Source organism: Ictidomys tridecemlineatus, chromosome 4, assembly GCF_052094955.1.
Source record: "Ictidomys tridecemlineatus isolate mIctTri1 chromosome 4, mIctTri1.hap1, whole genome shotgun sequence".
NCBI lineage: Eukaryota > Metazoa > Chordata > Mammalia > Rodentia > Sciuridae > Ictidomys > Ictidomys tridecemlineatus.
Genome location: NC_135480.1, coordinates 3082166 through 3101273, shown reverse-complemented (window position 1 = coordinate 3101273; position 19108 = coordinate 3082166). Strand labels below are relative to the sequence as shown.

The 19108-nt window shown below is 58.8% G+C and overlaps 1 protein-coding gene across 11 annotated transcripts in view; it reads right to left on the bottom strand.

Moving 5' to 3' along the window:
- Kcnq1 (potassium voltage-gated channel subfamily Q member 1) overlaps positions 1-19108 on the bottom strand; it is a 293896-nt gene that overhangs the window by 149916 nt on the left and 124872 nt on the right. For all 11 annotated transcript variants that reach the window (XR_013437356.1, XM_078045366.1, XM_078045362.1 and 8 more), the window contains exon 11: positions 6151-6271. Coding sequence is in view for 10 of the 11 variants with exons in the window: in XM_078045366.1 (XP_077901492.1) it covers positions 6151-6271 (121 nt within the window). In the remaining variant the exon portion in view is untranslated. The remainder of the gene's footprint in view (positions 1-6150; positions 6272-19108) is intronic.

Here is a 19108-nt window from a genome sequence, read left to right as displayed (position 1 = left end):
CCATGGGGCGCACGAGTCCTCTGGCCTCACCTCCAAATCCTCCTCAGAGCAGAGCGGCGGGTGCCAGGTTCCCTCCTGTGCCACCCAGGAGCCAACAGCTGATGGTCCCCTTCCTCCGCTCCCCGAGGCTTCCCCTGCTGCTGCCCACTGCAGACCGTCCTGGGGCTTGGACTCCTGGCTTCTAGGTCCCCCTTCATAAGGACAGCACCTGGTAGCCTGGCTCCATTTGTGTCCCTTGGAAACTTAGGACCTGGAAGTTGTAAAGGTTCTCAGCCAGATAAGGAATGTCCCCTTGGGGTCTCCCACCACAGGGCGACGTTTGATACTGGCGCTTGCCCCAGTCAGATGTATGGCTGGACACTGGTCCCATCTGCAGAGTCCCTACGCCAACACTGTGGCTCCTAGAGACTGGGTGACTGCCCAGGCTCCTGAGGGCGGGAGGGTGAGCCCCGCTGGGCCGGGGTTCCTGGCAGAGGTGTCCCTGGGCCTGGTGAGCGCACAGCGAAGCACACTGTCGGTGGATGAGGGGGAAGTGTGTCAGGCTGTCCAGCCATGGCACCACAGGCTGAAGAGCACAGAGAGGAGAGAGGATCAGCTGACAAGGGACACCTGGGCCACAGCTCAGCAGCCCCAGATGGCACAGGGCCCATCCCGAAGTCCTCTGTGCCTGGAGAAGCGGTTTCACAGGGACACTGGCCTGTGCATGGTGAGGCCGAGGCCCTAACAGGACACCAGCCTCGTCACCAGAGCCTGCAAGCCCAGAGGCTGAGACTTGTCAACACGTTGCAGTGGCAGTGGTGTCCGGCCCCGCAGAGAGAGTAGCTCCCATCCGACCAGGGACCGAGTGGGTCCAGAAACAGCCACACGTCAACAGGGAGCTGATTTACAATGGTGCTGGTCCCCAGGGAGGGGCAGAGGAAGGACTTTTCAGTGGAGGTGCTGAGTCAGGCTGGGTCCCTTGGAGGGAGAAGCGTACCTTGACCTCCACCTCACAGTGCTGGGAAAATCCGCTCCAGATGGACTGCAGATCCCCATGTGAAAGGTGAGCTGATAAAGCTCGGAACACACCAGAAGATCTTTATGACCTTGGAGCAGTCAGAGTTTCTTAAGTAGGACGTAAACAGCACTATCCAGAGAGGAAATGTCTGATTAACTGGACCACATTAAAATTAAGACCTTCTGTTCATCAAAAGAGGCCATCAGGAGACGGGACCAGGCCGCCCGCGGGGGGAGGCAGTGCTTGCAGTCCACACGCTGGCCTCTCCCAGAGTTCCCTGGGGCACAGAGAACTGCTGCTCTCTGAGAAAAGACAGCCGACAGGCAGGAGAGGTGGACACTGTGCTGAGGGCCACGGGAACACAGGCGGGGGCTCAGCCCTGCTAGCCATTGGGTCACCACAAATTAAAATGCCATCTGATGCCCCCAGACACCACCACACGGCTAGAGAGTGGTGAGGATGTGAACAGCTACCTTGGGGTGCATCTGCAGTGTTTCCTAGATGCCCTCAGGGCCACTTGTGACCTAGGTACAAGCTCACCACAACACTGCCGTCTGCCCACCAGAAGCACACGTGGTGTTCCTAGCTGCCTCGCACTGGGAAGTGTCCAGTGGCTATGGACAGTGGAGTGAATAACCAAGAGCAGGCCAGGCAGTGGTGGAGCCGCCTCAAGAGCCCGGGGGAGCAGGAGAGGAGGCTCTGCCAGCGCCCAGCGAAGGCGGCTGGAGACAAGGCAGAGGCGCCGTGGGATTCCATCTAAGTGAGACTCCTGCTTGGGCACAACTGGCTGCTGCTGCTGAAAATGGGGCTGGTGCTCCCTCTCGGGGTGCCAGGGAGAGGAAGGGAGCCCGAGGCGCTCTCTGGGGGTCTGCTGCCCCCTGGGAGCTGCACCCGCAGGTCCAGGTGGCAGATGCGTCAAGTGGGCACTGGATGCTGTATACTTCACCCTTGAGCCTTGTACAAGGACAGGCCTTTCTGGGCCTCACTAGGGAGATGGACAGACCAGTCCTGCAGAGGCCCATCCCCTCAGGCTCCCTGACCAGGGCCTTGGAGCTCCATCCTGGTCGGTCGCCTCTTTCCGGTCTAGGTGGAGCACTGACACCAGCAGGGCAGTGGGAAGTCACTTCGTCCTCCGGCCCCCTCTGTGGAGCACGTGCTCCTTCCACACTACCCACCTGGCTGAGGGCCTGGGTAGCGTCCAGGGTGGAGGCTGCAGTGGCTGAGGCTGAGGCCTTGCTGCCTCTCTCGGGGCCTCCTTCCTCACACTGGGGCCCCTCCTCAGAGCAGCAGGCCGAGAGGCCAGCGCATCCTTCTCACAGGCACAGATGGAGGAGGGGAAGCCTGGGAAGCAGGGGGCCACTGGGGGCTGCCCGCAGCTGGGCCCGCGCAGGCTGGGAGCCAGATCGAGGGCATCCGATTCCCAGTCCCATCTCTTTCCCACTGAGCCTCTCTGCCTCGCTTTTAATTTAATTAGGAGAGCATTTACCACCCCCTCCCCTGTGCATTTCAGAGATGGGTTTGTGCCTGGCTGGCCGTGTGGGGCTCTGAGGGGGGACTCTGAGTTCTGCTCCGTCCCCAACCCGGGCTCCCCTGGGGCTTCCTTGGCACCTGGGTAGGCAGAGGTGATCTGGAACTTCACAGGTCGAGACGACGGCCGGGCCCTCTGTTCTTGGCAAGGCCCTTCCCGGGCCCTGATACTGGGCCTGGCATAGCCCCTCAGTCCCTTTCCACTCGGGGTTGCGGGTTGGGAAACCCAGGACGGCCCAGTGGAGCTTGCCACGGAGCCATGCCCTGTGCTGAGCAGGCCCATCAGGAGCTGGTCCGGTGCCAGCCGTGTGGCGTTTGCCCACATCTCCAGAAGGCACGGCTGGCCCTGGCCTCGCTGACAGACACGGAATTCAGGAGACGTTAGTTCTGCTGTGGATGAAAGCCAGGCCACAGCGGCCTTGCTGGAAAAGAGAAACTTGAACGTCTTGGCGTGAGATACTGCAGGGTCCAGGAGAAAGTCGAAGACATGGAAATTCTAATTAATGCACACAGGGCTGGTGTTGCTCAAGGGTTTCCACAGTTGTCATGTTGCAAGAGGCCAGGCAAGCACATGGTCACTAGGGCAGCCCTTGGTCACCTGGTGCTGCCTGCAAGGGCCCAGCCCACATGCTGGCCTTCCCTCGGCCACCTCTGTGCCTTCTGCCCAGCTCAGGGCCCCAGCCTCCCCACACCCATCCCAGTGGACTGGGTGCCCCTCGACGGCCCCCACAGCGCAGGTGCCTAGTGAGCACGGGCTGAGGCTTGCCCATTCCAGATGTCACAACAGAGAAGACAGGCAGGGTCAGGGGCCAAGTGTCACGCAAGGACCTGTCGCAGGGCCCAGCAGGCGCTGGCGCTGGGCTAGCGGTAGCTTGAGCTCTGGGGCTGTCCTGCTTGGGTGTCCAGGTACAACTGATGAGGTTCCAGGCCAGCCCTGGCTGGCTCAGGAGCCCTGTGGGGGACTGCAGAGCGGTGGTGAGAGCAGCTCACCCAGGCCATACTGCACACGGCTGATGGCCATGCCTGGGCCTGTGTCAGCACTGTGGCAGGTCTTGCAAGGTCTGGCCCATGTCCTCTGCTGGGGCTAGGAGGGCTCTCCATGCTGTAGTGGTAGCCCTGGGGTCACCCTGTCTGCAGCCTTGGTGTGATGGAGAGCGAGAGGTCACAAGGGGACACACAAGGGCCCAGCCCCACGCCAAGGGTTCAGGGAGCTGGTACTTAGGACCAGAGGCAGAGGCCACCCAGCCTAGGAGCAGCTGGGGGACTCCCCGAGGCAGGATGACTGGGAGACACCAGACGATGGGGTTCTGACGGCTGTGCATACGCCACAGGGCACTCTAGATGTGAGACACCAAATGTCAAGTACACAGTGGTAGCCCCCACTGTCCTGCCAGGGCCCTCAGTGGGGAGGACAGCAGGTAGAACAGGATTGTGCAGGATCCCCCGTCCCCTTGAGTTCCCCAGTGCTACCCACAAAGGCCCCACTCCCGGCTTTGTTCACGCCTGCCCTTCAGAAGCCCAGAACAAGGCTTTGGGTGGAGGAGTCGGGAGCCTGAGGCAGAGGGATCCCTTCCGGCCCATCAGCCTCAGGGAGAGAGGTGTGGGCACGGCAAGAGCCCCCGGGCTGCGTGGTGAGCCGATGGGGTTGGTGGAGCCACTCTGTCCCCCAGAAGCCTGTGCCCAGTCCCTGCTCACCAGCAACTCCCTGTTTTACGCCAGGTCTGTGAGCCCCCCAACCCCCACCAGCCCACAGCCCTGGAAGCTGCCCCAGTCCAGGCTGCAGCGACCTCACCTCCGGGCCCTGCAGGCGGGAGAGCTGAGAGGGACACCACACGGGTCCCTTTACGCCTTCAGCTGAGCGCTGGGGCTGCCCAGCATGGCAGGAGAGTGCGGAAGAGAGACGGGTCTGGTTCTCGGCAGCCACCCACTCTGCCCCTTTGAGGTCCCTGTCACCAGGTGTGTGCCCGTCTAACCCGCACGGGTCCGTGTGCCCGGCTGCCCACAGGAGCTCACTCAGCTGGGGCCGCAGGACCCTAGCTGAGTGACAGGCATGCGTGGCCAGGCAGGCCATTCGAGAGCCAGGGGACATAGCCCCATGGATGCACAAAGGTGGTCACACCACGTCCACACTGTGCCCACTTGGGCCTGCCTGCTCCCCAGGGTGGGGTGGGGTCTGGGCCAGGCCCATGGCCCCGGGGTCCCTGGAACAGGATACTAGTGTGCCGGTGCCCTAGCTCCTCCAGCTGGGACCCCACCTGAGACGCCCATGGATGCAGGTGCCCAGGGGCTAGCCAGAATGACTATCCAGTGAATGGACGGCGAGCGACGGCCCTGCCTCTGGGGTCTGGTCTGTGCCGGGAGAGCAAAGGGGAATGGGTTTCCACAGAGAGGACGAGAGGGGAAGAGTGAGCGGCCCTGGAGGCCTAAGTGGCATCTTGGGGCCTGCTGGGGTTTCCAGCGTCCTCCTGGCGGTCCCCATTCCTGAGTGGCCTCTGACACCCACGTGACACACGCCGCCATTCAACTCTAGTGTCTGTCACTTTGGGTTCTCATGCCTTGGGCTGACTGAAGCCTGGAACACAGCACATGCTGCTGTTGTGCCTCTGGGGCCAGCTGTGTCTGCCCACCTCTCTGCTGGCCTCTCTGCCCACAACCCACTCCTGCCCGCTTACCCAGCCGGCCTGTCACGCTGTCTTTGGAGGGGGAGTCACCCTGATTTCCAGTGACCTGTGGCCTCCTCTGAGCCCAGGAAACTCCCTCTCCATGTCCTGCTAGCCGTGGGGCACTGCCACCCTCGCTGTGGGCCTGGGTGGCCTGGGAAGGTGGCCTGTCTTCCTGGGTTGGCCTCCCTTTGGCTGCCTGGCCCTGCCAGCTGCTGGTCACTCGAGCAGACCCCGCACTGTGGTTCCCAGTTACTCAGCTACCTGCCGGGCTAAGTTCACACCTGGCTGTGGGCAGGAGCAAGAGGCCCTGGGCCACAGTGTGACGAGGGTGCACAAGGGTGGGTCAACCTCCGACCCCAGAGAGCCCCAGGAGAGCGGCAGAGAGCCAGTGAGCCACCCCTGAGGGCTGAGAGTGGCGCTCCTGCAGGGGACTGCCCGACGGACGGGGTGGTGCCCACGGGCCTGAGCAGCCACCCACCCCACTGCATGGTGTCCCCTGGCTTCCTCGGTGGCCTTCCCGAGTCGCCTGTCGCAGGGGAACCACAGCATGGTTGGTGCACGGAATTGGCGGGGTGGGGGGGGGCTGTAACTCAGGGCGGCCAGCTGGGAGGTGTGGGAAGTCAGCCATTTGCTGTACCGGAAGGAGCCCCTAGGGTCAGCAGTGACAATTGGCAGATGGCACCCACACCTCCATGGCTTTGGCCAGGGTTCCGCAAGGGAGGGAGGCAAGGGACTAAGAGGAAAGACGATCTTCTGAGATGCTCAGGGCGCAGAAACCAGTGGAAACCGTCATGCGGCGTCCCCGGTGCAGTGGACTGTCCCTGCCCTCCTGGCAGCAGTGGCCCTCGGCTCCCGAGGGTGGAGAGGGTGCTGCGTGCTGGCAGGCCAGCATGTCTTCCCCTGTGCCAAGGTGCCCCTCTGAGCCCAGCCCCTCCGGCCCAGACTTGGGCGAGTGGCACTCACTGTGACACGTGGGTGATGGGGGCCAGCAGCGTCTCCCCTTCCAGGTCCAGGTCCTCGGCAAAGCTGCTGGTTCTCAGGAAGTGGGCCGGGCTCGCCTCCAGCAGCGTGGGGCTCTTCCTCACTGTGGAGAAGGTACATGGACACCATGAGGCCTCCCCAGACAGGCTGAGCTCGAATGGCCACCCCCACCTGGCTGCGGGGGCAGAGACCTGTGAGCTCCTGGGCCCTGGCGCTCAGGACCCTCAACCATCAGGCTGGCGCTGGGAGAGGTGGGGGCAAGCGGGTGACCTCAGTGCCCCAGGATGGTAATGGCCAGTGACTTCTCAGTGTGGGGCGGAGCCCACGAGTTCCGGGCCTCTCCCCAGCCTTACACCTGCCGGCTGGGTCAGGATAAAGGACCGGCACAGGTCTAGTGAGGCAGGATGCCCATGGCCACACCGCCGCCACAGGCCAGGAACTGGAGGGTGATGTGGGTGCGCAGAGCCCTGCTCCGGTCACCGTGTGCGGCAGCCTCTGAACCGGTCAGTGCTTGGGCTCAGCCTACCCTTTCTTAAAGATTTCATTGCAAAAGAAGTGAGTGCACCCGAGAGCTGGGGCAGTTCAGAGGTTTCCAGGGGCTTCCCCGGCTGGATCCCAAGCTGCTACCCCTCTGCTCATTGCAGCAGCACCTGCAGGGGCGCTGCCCTGTGCCCGTCTCTGTCCCTGCCACTGTGCCCCCATGCTCCTCATGTTTCTCCAGGGGCGTGGACGTGGACCCTACGACTCCCGGCCTAGACCTACGGCGTGAGCACGCCCACTCCGTGTGTGGGGTGCCCAGGCCTCGTAGATGTAGGCCCTTCCTGTGGACAGTAACAAGCCCCTTCATTCTCAGAAGCTGTCACGTGGGGGTGGGGGAGTGGGGGAGGAGAGTGTGTCCTCTGCTGTTTCAGTCAGTGTTGCTGGTGGCACCCGACGCCTCCCCATTTCCCCTTGTCCACGACGGCTGTCGGCGCCCTTGGTGAGGCCCAGGTGCCGGGTGCCTTTCTGGGCCTGGTGGCTACGGGCTCCTCTCAGAACTGCCTGTTCATGTCCTTCGCTCATCTCTGCGTCTCCCTGTTTAGGAAATGTCTACGTTGGAGGAGATCCTCGGACGTAGGAGGGACAGGCACTTTCCAGTCCCCTCTGGGGCTTTTGGACCTCAGTTGTGTTGTCATAGAGGAGGTTTTGTTTTTTATGACGATCTATCTTTGGCTTTATGAAAAACGAAGATGTCCTCAGAGCTAACTGGTACAACTGCCTTTTAAGTTCATTCCTAACCAAAGTCGAACTTGTGTTAGTGTGAATTTCAACGCGTGATGGTCATCCTCATGTGAGAAATTAAAAGGTACTACATACGACCTGAAGAATGAGTCTAAAGTACCAGAACACATAAGGGATGCTTATAATTCAGCAGGAATAAAGCCAACAGTCAATATAAAAATTGTATCATAAATAAGCACATAAAAAGGGGCTTGGTCCACATCAGTAGTCACTGTGGAAAGACAAATTCAAACCACAGTGAGGTCCGCCACAGCTTTAAAAGAATGCTGAAGCCCAAAGGAACACCCCCACCTGGCCCCTGGGAGCACTCACGGGGAGCAGAGGGCCGGGACCTCTGTGCTGGCCGAGTGCCAAGCAGCCAGCCACCTGCAGAAGGTCCAGCAGTTCCCCGTAGCCTGCAGAGCCCGTGTGACCTGGTGGTCCCTTTCCCAGACCCGTAGCTCAGTGAACTGGAAATGTGCATCAGGGTCGTGCAAACAGTAAACGTCCTAGATAACAGGAGCTGGGGCTGGGCGTGGGGCAGAGGTCAGCCACGGCAGTGTGAGCTGCGAGTTCGCTTCCCAGAGACACGGGATGGATGCAGAAGTGTGGGTGTGTGTGCCCAGGTCACGCCCAGACGTGTGCTTTCTCTCTGCACGAGGAGGCCGGAGCAGTGATGCCCTTGCAGTGACGAGCACACCCAGTGCCCCGGTCGTGGGCGATTCTAGGGACAGGGGAAACGAAGGGGAGCCTGGAAAGAAAAGAGATGCTCAGAAGGAGTGACCTCCAAAGGACAGAGCCTGTCCACAGGACACGTGGCCAGAGGGTGGCCGAAGCCAGAAGGAGGTGGGCCACAAGCAACAGTGTGGGATCATGATCAAAAACACGTTCTTGAGTCCGGGCGGACGGACCCCTGAACAGCCGGAGGAGAGGGCAGACCCTGCTTAGAAGGGAATTTCAGAGAATTAGTTTAAAAGGAATGAAGAAGAGAGACGCCCGCGGTGACATTGGCTGAAGGAAAGATCCACAGGTGAAGGTGGAGATTTTAGGGCAAACCTCCAAGTGTCTCCCCAAATGTGTTTGGCACCCACCACAGTTCTGTGTGCTCTCCTGAGGCGGCAGCTGCAGGGGCTGGACCGGGTGGAAAGGGGAGATGGCCCAGTCCCACCAAGGACCTGGCCCACACTGCCCTAGCCACAGGTCAGGAGCAGCAGTGAGACACCACGTGACCCGACCCAGGGAGAAAGGTCACTGGCCTTCGGGGTGTCCTCCTTCAAACCCAGAACCCAGGCCCATCCCGAGACAGCACCCGGCAAACCCACCCAGGCATCACTGCCCTGGACTGGTGCTCCCCAAGTGTCAAGGGCGTGAGAAGCCAGGCTGGGGAGCCCTCACAGATCCAGGGGACCAGGGAGCCTGTGGAGCACAGGGGGTGACGGTCCTGGCTCAGATGTCAGGGTTCAAGGTAGGGAAGCGCTGAGCTGTGGCTCAGTGGGGGTGCAGGGCTGGTTTCTTGGTCTGGCCAGCGCACCGTGGCCATGGGAGATGCTAAGGGGAGCTGATGAAAGGGATATGGCAGCTCTAGCACCTTCTGCCCCTCATGTAAATGGAAAAGATTTTATATCTTTATACACACACACGTAGATCAATAAATAGAGTGAAAAACCAAAACCAATATACAGTAGTACCAATGGATCCTAAGTACCCAAAGACATGGGAGAAATGTGGAGAAACATGAGCACTTCTGAGAAATGCACAGGACGAAACGTGAGGGGGGCTCTGGGCCTTCATTTCACTGCGGGGGCCTCGAGGCTGGGAGATCCTCCTTAGAGCTAATGTCTCTCTCTAAATCCCCAAAACAAAACACCCAGCAGTCCCAAGGGTTGTGTGTGAGCACCACGGCAAGCTGATTCCAAGATCTTGCCATTCTAAAATGCCAAGAATTGGCAAAACTCTTCAAGAACAGGGCAGTAATCCTGTAATCCCAGCAGCTGGGGAGGCTGAGACAAGAGGACCACAAGTTCAAAGCCAGCCTCAGCAATGGCGAGGCCTTAAGCAATTCAGTGAAACCCTGTCTCTAATAAAACACAAAATAGGGCTGGGATGTGGCTCGGTGGTCTAGTGCCCCTGAGTTCAATCCTTGGTCACACACACACACACACACACACACACACACACACACTAAAGAACAAGGCAGGGAACTTGGGTTTTACCCAACATCAGAACTTCCCCCAAAGCAGTGGTGATCACAACTGCACCATGGATGCAGGGGAGGAGGACAGGCCACAGGGCAGGACTGAGCATCAGGAAGGAGCTGCTGGTGGTGCTGTCAGGGTGGCACAGGGGGCATGGGAGGAAGATCCATGTTGCAGTCAGACGGCCAGGGAGATGTCACATTGGACCCTTAATTTGCCACACACCAAGAAGGCACACTTGGCCAGGGGATGGAGACCTAATATGAAGAGTGCGACCATAAGGCCTGTATGATCGGATGTAGAACATCATCTTCATGACCTCAGGGCTAGGAAGGACGTCTTTTTTTTTTTTTTTAACAGCAAGAGTAATTAATTTGTGTTATCAGTAAGAGCTGATCGCCCAAGTGTATCTTCAAGAAAGACTACCTCAAAAGCATACCTACAAAATACAAAGAACTCCTGCGAATTAATAAGAAAAATACGAATGACCTAATAAAAGATGGTAACAGACCAAAAAAATAGCACATCAGAAAAGAGGAGTCCAAGCAGGAGGCTGAGAGCATGTGGAAAGGTGTCGTGCCTGAATAGCAATCAGGGAAATGTAAATAAACGCAGGAGCTCCTGGCCCGTGGGGGCCAGCGGCAGGCTTCCAGCAGGAAACTGAACAGACATTACTTAGTCACAGCCGGGAAAGGGCTCCGAGTGAAAGGCTCGGTGCCCAGGACATCCTCAGAGAGACCAGGGAAGGACCGGTAAGCCTCAAGGAATGTGCGTGCACTCAGGGCCTGCAGGTCTGGGGCCTGGCGGGAGCCTGTTCCCACCCCCATCCAGAGACTCGGGGCTGAGATTCAAGGACCCTGCGTTATATTATACAGTTGTCAAGTGACGGGACTAAAGCTTCATCCAGGATTCCAATGTTCTTTTGGAAAAAAAGAAAGAAAAAGAACACAAGTGCATATTTCAAGGTCTGCATCATCTACTCAGGGCAGGGAGGGGCCGAGTGGAGGCTGGGGGACCGCGGTCCCCACACCAGGACAAGGAGTGCCGTCCCTGCAGCCCGAGGGCCAAGGGTGAGCCTCTCAGCTCCTGAGCAGGGCCCAGCCCTGGGTTTAGGAAACTCAAAAGTGCACATGGGTTGGCTGCGGAGCGGGTGGGGCCCGCACCTGCCAGCGAGGAATGCGCGCTCTTGGGTTTAATCCTGGGAACGGCACAAGGGGCCCCTGCAGGAGGGTCAGGGAGAGGGGCACCACAGGGTTGTTCTCGAAATCAAAAGGAGAGGCTCCTGCCCGCTGGGCGTGTGTGTGTGTGTGTGGTCGGTGGGGTGTGTACCTCCTTCATGGGGAGCAGTGTCCAGATCGCCACCTGCCCCCACCGACCTGCATACACAGCCAGAGCAGACTCTAGACAGGAGCTTGCCCCCCACCAGTGCTGCCACCTGAAGCAAGGGCTCGGGTGCAGCGCTGTGCCCAAGAGGCCCCGCTGAGGAGCCCACGGCCAGCCCCTCACTGACAGCCGAGCCGTGTGAATGTGGCCGGGCAGCACATCTGGACACCCAGACCTGCAGGGGCACCGGAGCATGCCAGGTGCTCCCTGCAGGACCAGCCAGAGTGCCTGGCTCTGGGAAGAGCACCGCTCCCGGTGACAGTGAAGTCACACTTTCCTAAGACAGTCCCAGTTTTGATGCTTTCATTCCTTGGCTGCCTGCGCCTTGTCGAGGCCAGAATCTGGGCCTAAGTTTTCAGGGCAGAACAAAACAATTTTGTTTTCTAGGAAAATGGGAGGTCTGGGATGGCGGTGCAGCCCAGGCGTGGCCACTGGCCCAGCCGGGCCTGCCAGCTGCCAAGCCTCACCCTCTCAGGAGAACCGGAACCAGGCTCAGCACTGTCCCCTCAGCTAGTGGGCCTGCGTAGTGGGGTGACTTGCATTTTATTGAGAGAAAAGATGAGCACAGAAAAAAGACTGGAAGGAAACGTCACAGCGCCAGCCGCAGGGTCTTGGGGCAGGGACTCGGGGCCCTCTCCCTCCCTCCGTCCTGCAGTGAGGTCATTTCACAAGTCAGGACATAGGGGTGGACATCTTCACACACTAGCAGCACACACTAGAGCGTCTTTCTTCCTCCTGCCTCAAGCTGCCCACGTGGCTCGCTCACAGGACTCGCGGCCACGAAGCTCTCCGAGGCCTGCTCCCAGCAGCATCTGGCCTCACTTCTTCTGCGTTGTGCTCCCAGCCCCACCCTGCTCGGAGAGGCCAGCAGAAGGCTGACGTGCCCTAAGGCCCTGCTGCCCGCTGTTGGGGCCTGCTGGTCCCTTGCCGGGCCCTTCCCAGGAACTTCGCCCAGCTGCTCATCCCTGCCCTCCTCCTCCCGAATGATCAAGATCCCGCTTAATCTCTCAGGTGTAACCCAAGCCCTCTTCCCCCACGGCTTTCCCCGGCTCCGGAGATTGCCCCCTCCCCTGGATGCTGTGGGGCTTATGGGTGCCTGGCCCTTGGCACAGGAACCTGGCCTGGCGCCTCTTCCACGTCCCTCCAGCGCCTGGCACAGGCCAGTTCCCTGAGCCAGTTCACCCCACGGGGATAAACAAGCTGCCTCCGTCCTCCCCAAAGAGGCCCCTTCCCTGGCCCCCTCGAGAAAGCTCCCCTTCTTGGTTGATTCCCAAAGCCCTGTAGATCCTGCACCGTGAGGGACAAGCCCTCCCTAGGGCATCCGGACAGCTGCAGCCAGGCCCTGCGTGACGTGGCTGAGCCGCAGCCCCCGCAGCCTGTGCCAGCTGCCTGTGCCCGACTCAGACCCTGAGCCAGAGCAGCCCCGCCACCACCTGTGTCTCCACTCAGAGTCGAGCAGTAAGGGACGTGGACAGAGAGTGTAAAGGCCATTCCCACAGCAGCTGCCAGGAGCGGGCCAGGGTGGGTGAGACGTATGTTCACAGCTGGCCGCCGGTTCCGCCTGGGAAATACCTTGTTGAAGTGGACACCTGTTGTTTTTGCCTGCCCAGCAGCCAGCCCTGGCTTCTGGAAACAGCTTCTCGAATCTTCCCCGGGCTCCTCCTCTCCCGTCCTAGTGTGCAGGGTTCTGTCCCCCGGCCATCGCCAAGGTGGGCTTGGTGACCAAGCCTTGGCCAGCAGAAGCCCAGCTGCCCATTGAGGTGGTCTGTACCCCAGTTGGGGCAGTGGAAACCTAGCTCAGGTTCAGCAGGATGCATCGAAAAGGAGATGGCCTCTGTGCTGTGCTTGCCGAATCAAGCTGGTGTCTACCTGGCCCCCCTTGGAGGTAGCTGCACAAGGACACGGCTGCGTCTTGGGGCCAGTAGACAGAGAAGGGTGTGCAAGGGCAAGAGAAAAGACAGTGGGGACAGGGTGGAATGGGAAGAGGGCAAGGTCATCAGCCCCGGGGTCCCGCTGTGTGGAGCAGCAGCTGGGCCCAGATGTGTGAGCCAAGATCTGTCCCTTTTGTCCTCAAGCTAGTTTTGAGTTGGGGTTCTTCATTGGTTACCAAGTGCGTGGGACAATCTTGGGGTTGAAACGTGAGTCAAGGTTACAGAAGAGCTGAATGTCTCTGGACAGCCCCCGCCGGGCCTCGGGGGGCCAGGTCGAGAAGGAAAGGCTGGTGGGAAAGGAGTGGGCCGAGGCCCGTCCCAGCCCCCGTGAGCCAGGGGGCCCTGGGGAAGGGGCTCCCAGGCAGAGGCCGACATGTGGTACTGTAGTGCTAAGCCATCCCTCGGGTCCTTCTGAGCCGACAGGGTCCAGGATGACCTGAGAAATCCCAGGAAGCACACTGGGCTTTGTTCAGTCCCAGAGTCTAGTTCCTGGGGACCCTGCTCCCCCAAGTGACCCCTCACAATTGGGTCACCAGCCTCGCACACACGGATCTAGAGTGAATGGAGATGGCTCTTGGAGTCCACGGTGGGCTCTGAATAGTGGGGGTGTCGAGGAGAACAGTCAGCCCCGAGTGAGCCCAGGAAATGGCAGGAGGACCCGGCCGCCCACACCACTAAATCCTCCGCCCGCGAGTCCCTGCTGCCGGAAGTCACTGTCCAGGTCTCCCAAGACACGTTTCAGGGAAGGCTCCGGGCAGCGAGGCAGCCCCAGGAAACTTTAACAGACAATGGAATCTGGGCTGAGCACTGTCTTCTCCAAGAGCTGAGCTCACAGGACATTCCCCAGAAACCTCTGGAGAGGTGGGGAGGAAAGTTTCTGGAGGTCTTTGGATGAAGAAAACAAAAAAGTGGCCTTGATTTTTAAGGCAAAATTACACAGGAAGAAAAAAATGTTTTTAATCTAATTAAGAGCGATCTTTTCACCTTCATCCAGCATCGCGGAAATGTGCCAGTTCTTAACTTCACACAATAATCAAGGCAATTAGTGCGGGAGAAGCCTTGGAAGGCGGTGCAGATGTTCTCAGAATGTTTAATGGGGAAATGAGTTGCAGGCCTCATCTCGGCATCCGGCTCCAGGCCCTGGCTACCAAACCCAGACATCTGCTGGGCCCCACCCCCAGGCCCCGAGGGCGCGGGCTTGAGAAACACAGGTCCCTTCCCAGGCTGCCTCCAGCCAGGCCAGCTCTGGGGCCGAGAGGCTCCCCGTGGCTCCTCGAGCCAGAGCCTGGACAGAGTCAGAGTCACCCCAGAGCCGGGGGGAGGCTTAACGTCAAAATTATGTTAACAACCGATGTCAAAAGCAATCAGCTCAGCTGGCTCCCCAGCCCTGCTGTCTGAACAGGAACATGTGCAGGAGGGGCCTCTCCGCCAGCACCCCCTCGGCAGGAGCACTGGTGCTCGGAACGGTGTGACCCTGTGTTCCTCGTCTCGGTGCTCCTGGGACCAGTGGGCCCAGAATCCAACTGGTCGATCCTCAAGGAGCTCCCAGGGATCAGAAAACACCAAGAAATCAGAACGAGGCTCCCCCAGGACACAGCCTGTCCCCCTGGGCAGAGGGCACGTGGCTGTGGAAACAGACCCCACTGGGGACGCTGCTTGGTAAGCCCCAGAGGCTCGGGCCCTGGTGTGCACCGAGGACACGGGTGGCATGTGTCCGCAGGCACTGCTACCCTCAGCCTTCACATCCTCTGCACAGCGAGGGCTTCCCAATGCAAACCAGGCCACCAAGGGGGGAAAGTGAACCCCCACCCTGGGCAGGCTTCAGTGGCAGTAAGTGCCCAGCCCTTCTGTCACTGGTGGGGCTCAGGAGTGCTCCGGGTGGGTCCCCAGCTGCCCACTGTGGCACTCTTCTCCGGGAGTGGCTGGCACGCGCATTCCTGATGAGGCTCAGTGCTCCCCAAACCGACTCAGGACAGTGAGCGGGGTGGGAGGTTCCGGAGCATTCAGGAGGAAGCAGCCAGGTACTGCCAGAAGTCCCCAGGCACCACGTGCTGAGGCACCCTTCCCGAAACCACCCCCCGGCAGCGGATGGCGGCACCCAAGTGAACATCGGGCCACGAGCAGAGAGAGCAACTTAAAAATGGCAGACAGCACGGTGGCCTCGTCCTTGCCCGGCCTCGCAGTGCCCCTGAAGCCGGCAGCCTGTGTTCTGACGTGGTCCCAGTCCCCATTCCCAGTGGAGCAGAGCAGATCCTGCTTTAAAGAACTCTGTTGTTCGGGGGCTGCCTGACAAGGGGACTCGTTCAGGGCGGAGGGCGGAAAACACTGGACCTAACTTAGAACAGAGGTGACAGAGTCGGCCGGCACAGCCACCTGGGGAAAGATCGGCGCTCGAGACCCACAGCAGGCCCCCAGCAGCCTGGGCGCACAGTCTCAGAGCTTGTCAGAGAGATGGGGCCATCCTAAGTGCCCATGTGAAGCCACTGCTGCCCAGGATGGACACCTGCAGTGGAAGCCGACTCGCAGCCAACGCTCTGCCCACCGTCACCCGAAGTGAAAGCTAGGACAGGCTGGGACTTCCTGTGTGAAGGAGCCCCGTGCCGTCGGCTGTGGGAGCAGGAGAACCTGGTGTCCCGTCTCTCCCCCGTCTCTGATCCTGGCACTGGAGAAAGTCTCTGTCGTCATTATAAGAACACAGACTCCCAAATACAGTCCAGAAGTCGCTAGACAGACCGCTGCGGCTCGTGACAGCGCAAAGCTGGTTCTGAGGTAGGAAAGAATCGAGGGTCCAGAGTTACCACCGACAACAGTTAGAATGTCCAGTTTCAAACAGAATCATGGAGAATGCAGAGAGACAAACACAAAGACTTTTTGGGGGGAGAAGAAACCGTCCCTGAGGAAACAGACATTGAACTTTAAACTCGACAAAGACTCTAAATAAACCATCTAAAATATGGCCAGAGCCTGAAGGAGACTAGAGGGAGACCAGGGAGCGTCAGCAAGATGAGACCCAGGAGAAAGGGTGAAGCAGGGCCTGGCCCTGGAGAGGGTGCGGGACGAGCGGGTCTGAGCCCAGCAGAGGCCGGGGACCTGGGATCCGAGGCATGAGAAGGAAGGGACAGTGGCTGCCGTGGCCTAGAGTCAATGGGAGTCGTGAACCCAGGTGCGTAGGCACAGAGGCCGCCTCCACGAAGGACCCAGGAGAGCTCTTCCAAAGACACGGAGGGGGTTGGGAGAGGCGCGGCCCAGCCGGGCGAGGGGCGGAGATGTGGCTGTCCTGCAGCGACTCTCAGTGGAGTGAAGTCTGGGTCTCACCAGCAGGCACAAAGGCCCGAAGCACACCAGGACCACATTGTTTTTAAGGGCGGAGAGAAGAAAATAATGGGTCAACCAAGAATTTTATACCTAGCAAAGTTTTCTTCCTACGTGAAGGAGAAACTTAAAAATCTAGACCTTTCCAAATGAAGAGAAGCTCCGGGAAGTCATCGTAGTAGACTTGCTCTACAGAAATACTGGAGAGAGTCCTACAGGCTGGAATGAGAAGGCTCTAGAAAGTAACCTGAAACCACACACAGATCACCAAGCTTCAGAGGAGGTGACTCCAGAGGTAGAAATGAAAGACTGCACGATTGTATTTTCAGTTCGCAGCGCCTCTGTTCCCTGAGTCACGTGAACGAAGTGAGGAGAACAACGATCATGTCTAGGGATTGGACGTTCTGCATAAAGATGCACGTGAGGCCAAAGACACACCAGGGGATGAGAGCTGTATGGGATCTGAGCCTGTGATGGCGCAAGTTCAGACGAGATCGCTACGGATTCAGGGTGTTCTATGTTGTTCCCATCAAATGTCAACTCTTTGGGGCTGAGGCTGTGGCTTAGCGGTAGAGCGCTCACCTAGCATGTGTGAGGCACTGGGTTCGATCCTCAGCACCACATAAAAATAAATAATAAAACCACATCAATCTTTAAAAGAAAATGTCAACTCTTTTTAGATCTCTAACAAGTGAAGTCACAGGGAAAACCATTGACCCCCAAACCCGGGGGCGGGGGAGACGGTGGATACAGAGAATCCTGGGTTTGGAACAGAGTCCTGCGGGCTCCTTGCTGAGGCAGCAGAGCCCGGGCTGCAGCTGGTTTGCTGGAGGCGAGGTGTGGACAAGTCTGAGGGTTTAAAACTCTGGGGGGACCCAGGATATTTTGGGGGGGAGGGCTGTGGGGAATCCAAGCTTTCCTGAGTTATTACCTCTAGGATCTTGACCAGGTCCTTACAGTAAACATGGGAGAAAAATTCCCTTGTAACTTCCAGCGTGGAAGAGAAAGGGGCCATTGTGAAATCAGTGTCGTGCTCTCTTCCAAAGAGGTCCACCTTCGGGGAAGATCAGTCACCCGAGCCCAGCCTGCTGGAGATTCACAGCACCCAAGCGAGTGGCCAGTGTAGCATCCACCTTGGGCCGAGGCAGCTTCCGTGTGGAGAAGGGGGACCCCAAGTGCAGCTCAGGCTAGCCCTCCAGCGACCCCCTGGAGCAGGGAGAGAGCTGGAGGGACCCAGGGGAGTTCACGCAGGAGCCCACACCTAGGACTAGAGTGCTTCCTGTCACCCACCCCTTGTCACTGTGTCCTGAAGGCCACTTAGCAGCAGCTCTTTTTACCCAGTACGTCCTGTCCACCCATTAATAACCACAGGCACATTAAAAGGCAAAACATACAGCAAGCATCAGAACAGACACGTTAGGATAATCAGTTTGGGAATTAGAACGACTCTGGTTAATGTGCTCATGACTCTCATGGATAAAGAAGGCGGCATCCAAGAACATGCAGGCAGGGGACGCAGGGCTGGGGACCCCAGGAGGAAAGAAAACGCCGGGGGTCAAAACAGGAACTCATGAAGTGCGCCTTGCCGGCTGGGACTAGCTGCACACAGCTGAGGAAAGACTCAGCCGAGAACAAAGGCTTAGGAGGAGCCACCGGACAATGGGGGGGTGGGGGTAGGGAACGGCCCAGGATCCCAGAGCCCTGGAACAGCCCGAGGTGTGACGTGCCTAATGGGAATACCAGAAAGGGGAGGGGAGAGGAGGACAGGAGAAACGGTGGGGAAGGACAGCAGGCAAACCGCAGGCCCAGGAGGGCCGAGGACACCAGGCAGGTCAGATGCCAAGAACCGACACCCAGGCCCGCCTTGTCAGACACAGGAAATCTCAGACACAGACCAAGTGCTGCGGGAGGTGGAGGGAGCCCTTATCTATAAAGAGCACAGATAACTACCTCTGACTTCCAGAAACTTGTAAGCAAAATTAGTGGAGTGGAAACACAAAACCACCCGTCCAACCCTCCGCACCGCTCACACACCCTTCAGAAGGAGGCAGACTGGGGGACGCGCGGCCAGTGGGTCCCTCTTGCAAGACACGTTAGAGGTTCTTCGGACAGAAACTCAGATACTTAAAAAAAAGGGTGGGGGGTATGAAGTAGTGATGGTGGATGCCAGGTCTTTTTGTCCTTGTGTGTGTGTGTGGCTCCGTTGCCGGTTTTTTATTTGTTCTTAATTGACCTAACGTAAGACTTTGTTGAATAATCCCAGCAACGGTGGGTCTGGTTGCGATGTGTCTGTAGGACTTTTGAGTTTGCTGATGCATATTTACCCAAGAGAAAGGAACAGCAGCAGGGACGAAAGGACAAGAGGGAGGGACGGGGTCACTGTAGCTCATCACCCGCGGATCGGCATGTGTGTTTGAAAGTGGACCTGCACTGTTTGAAAATGGAGTCTAGAAAATCTAGGGAACAACTTCAGAGTTAAAAATATAAGTACAACTCAGACCTAAGGAAGGAAGGAGGGGGAATATGTGAAGTGCCCAGTGAAAACCACAGAAGGCCACAGGGGCCCCGTCCAGCACGGTGGCTTAGCACTCGGACTCTCGGGAACACAGTGTTTTCTGGTCAGTAATGCAGACGCGTGAGTGCAGGTCCCGGCCCGCGTTCCTCAGGGTTCCTGGTACCATAGTCTCATCTCTGATCCTCCCTGTTCCTGGGGTAGATTCAGGAAAAGAAGTCGGTTTTCCTTCCTTCTTGTCCCTCGGTGTCCAGCCTTTCTGACGACACCGCACTGCCCGCGGGACCTAGCCGGAGGCCTGCATTTCTGATGTCCTGTCACACAGCATAGTTCTGGACTACGCTGGC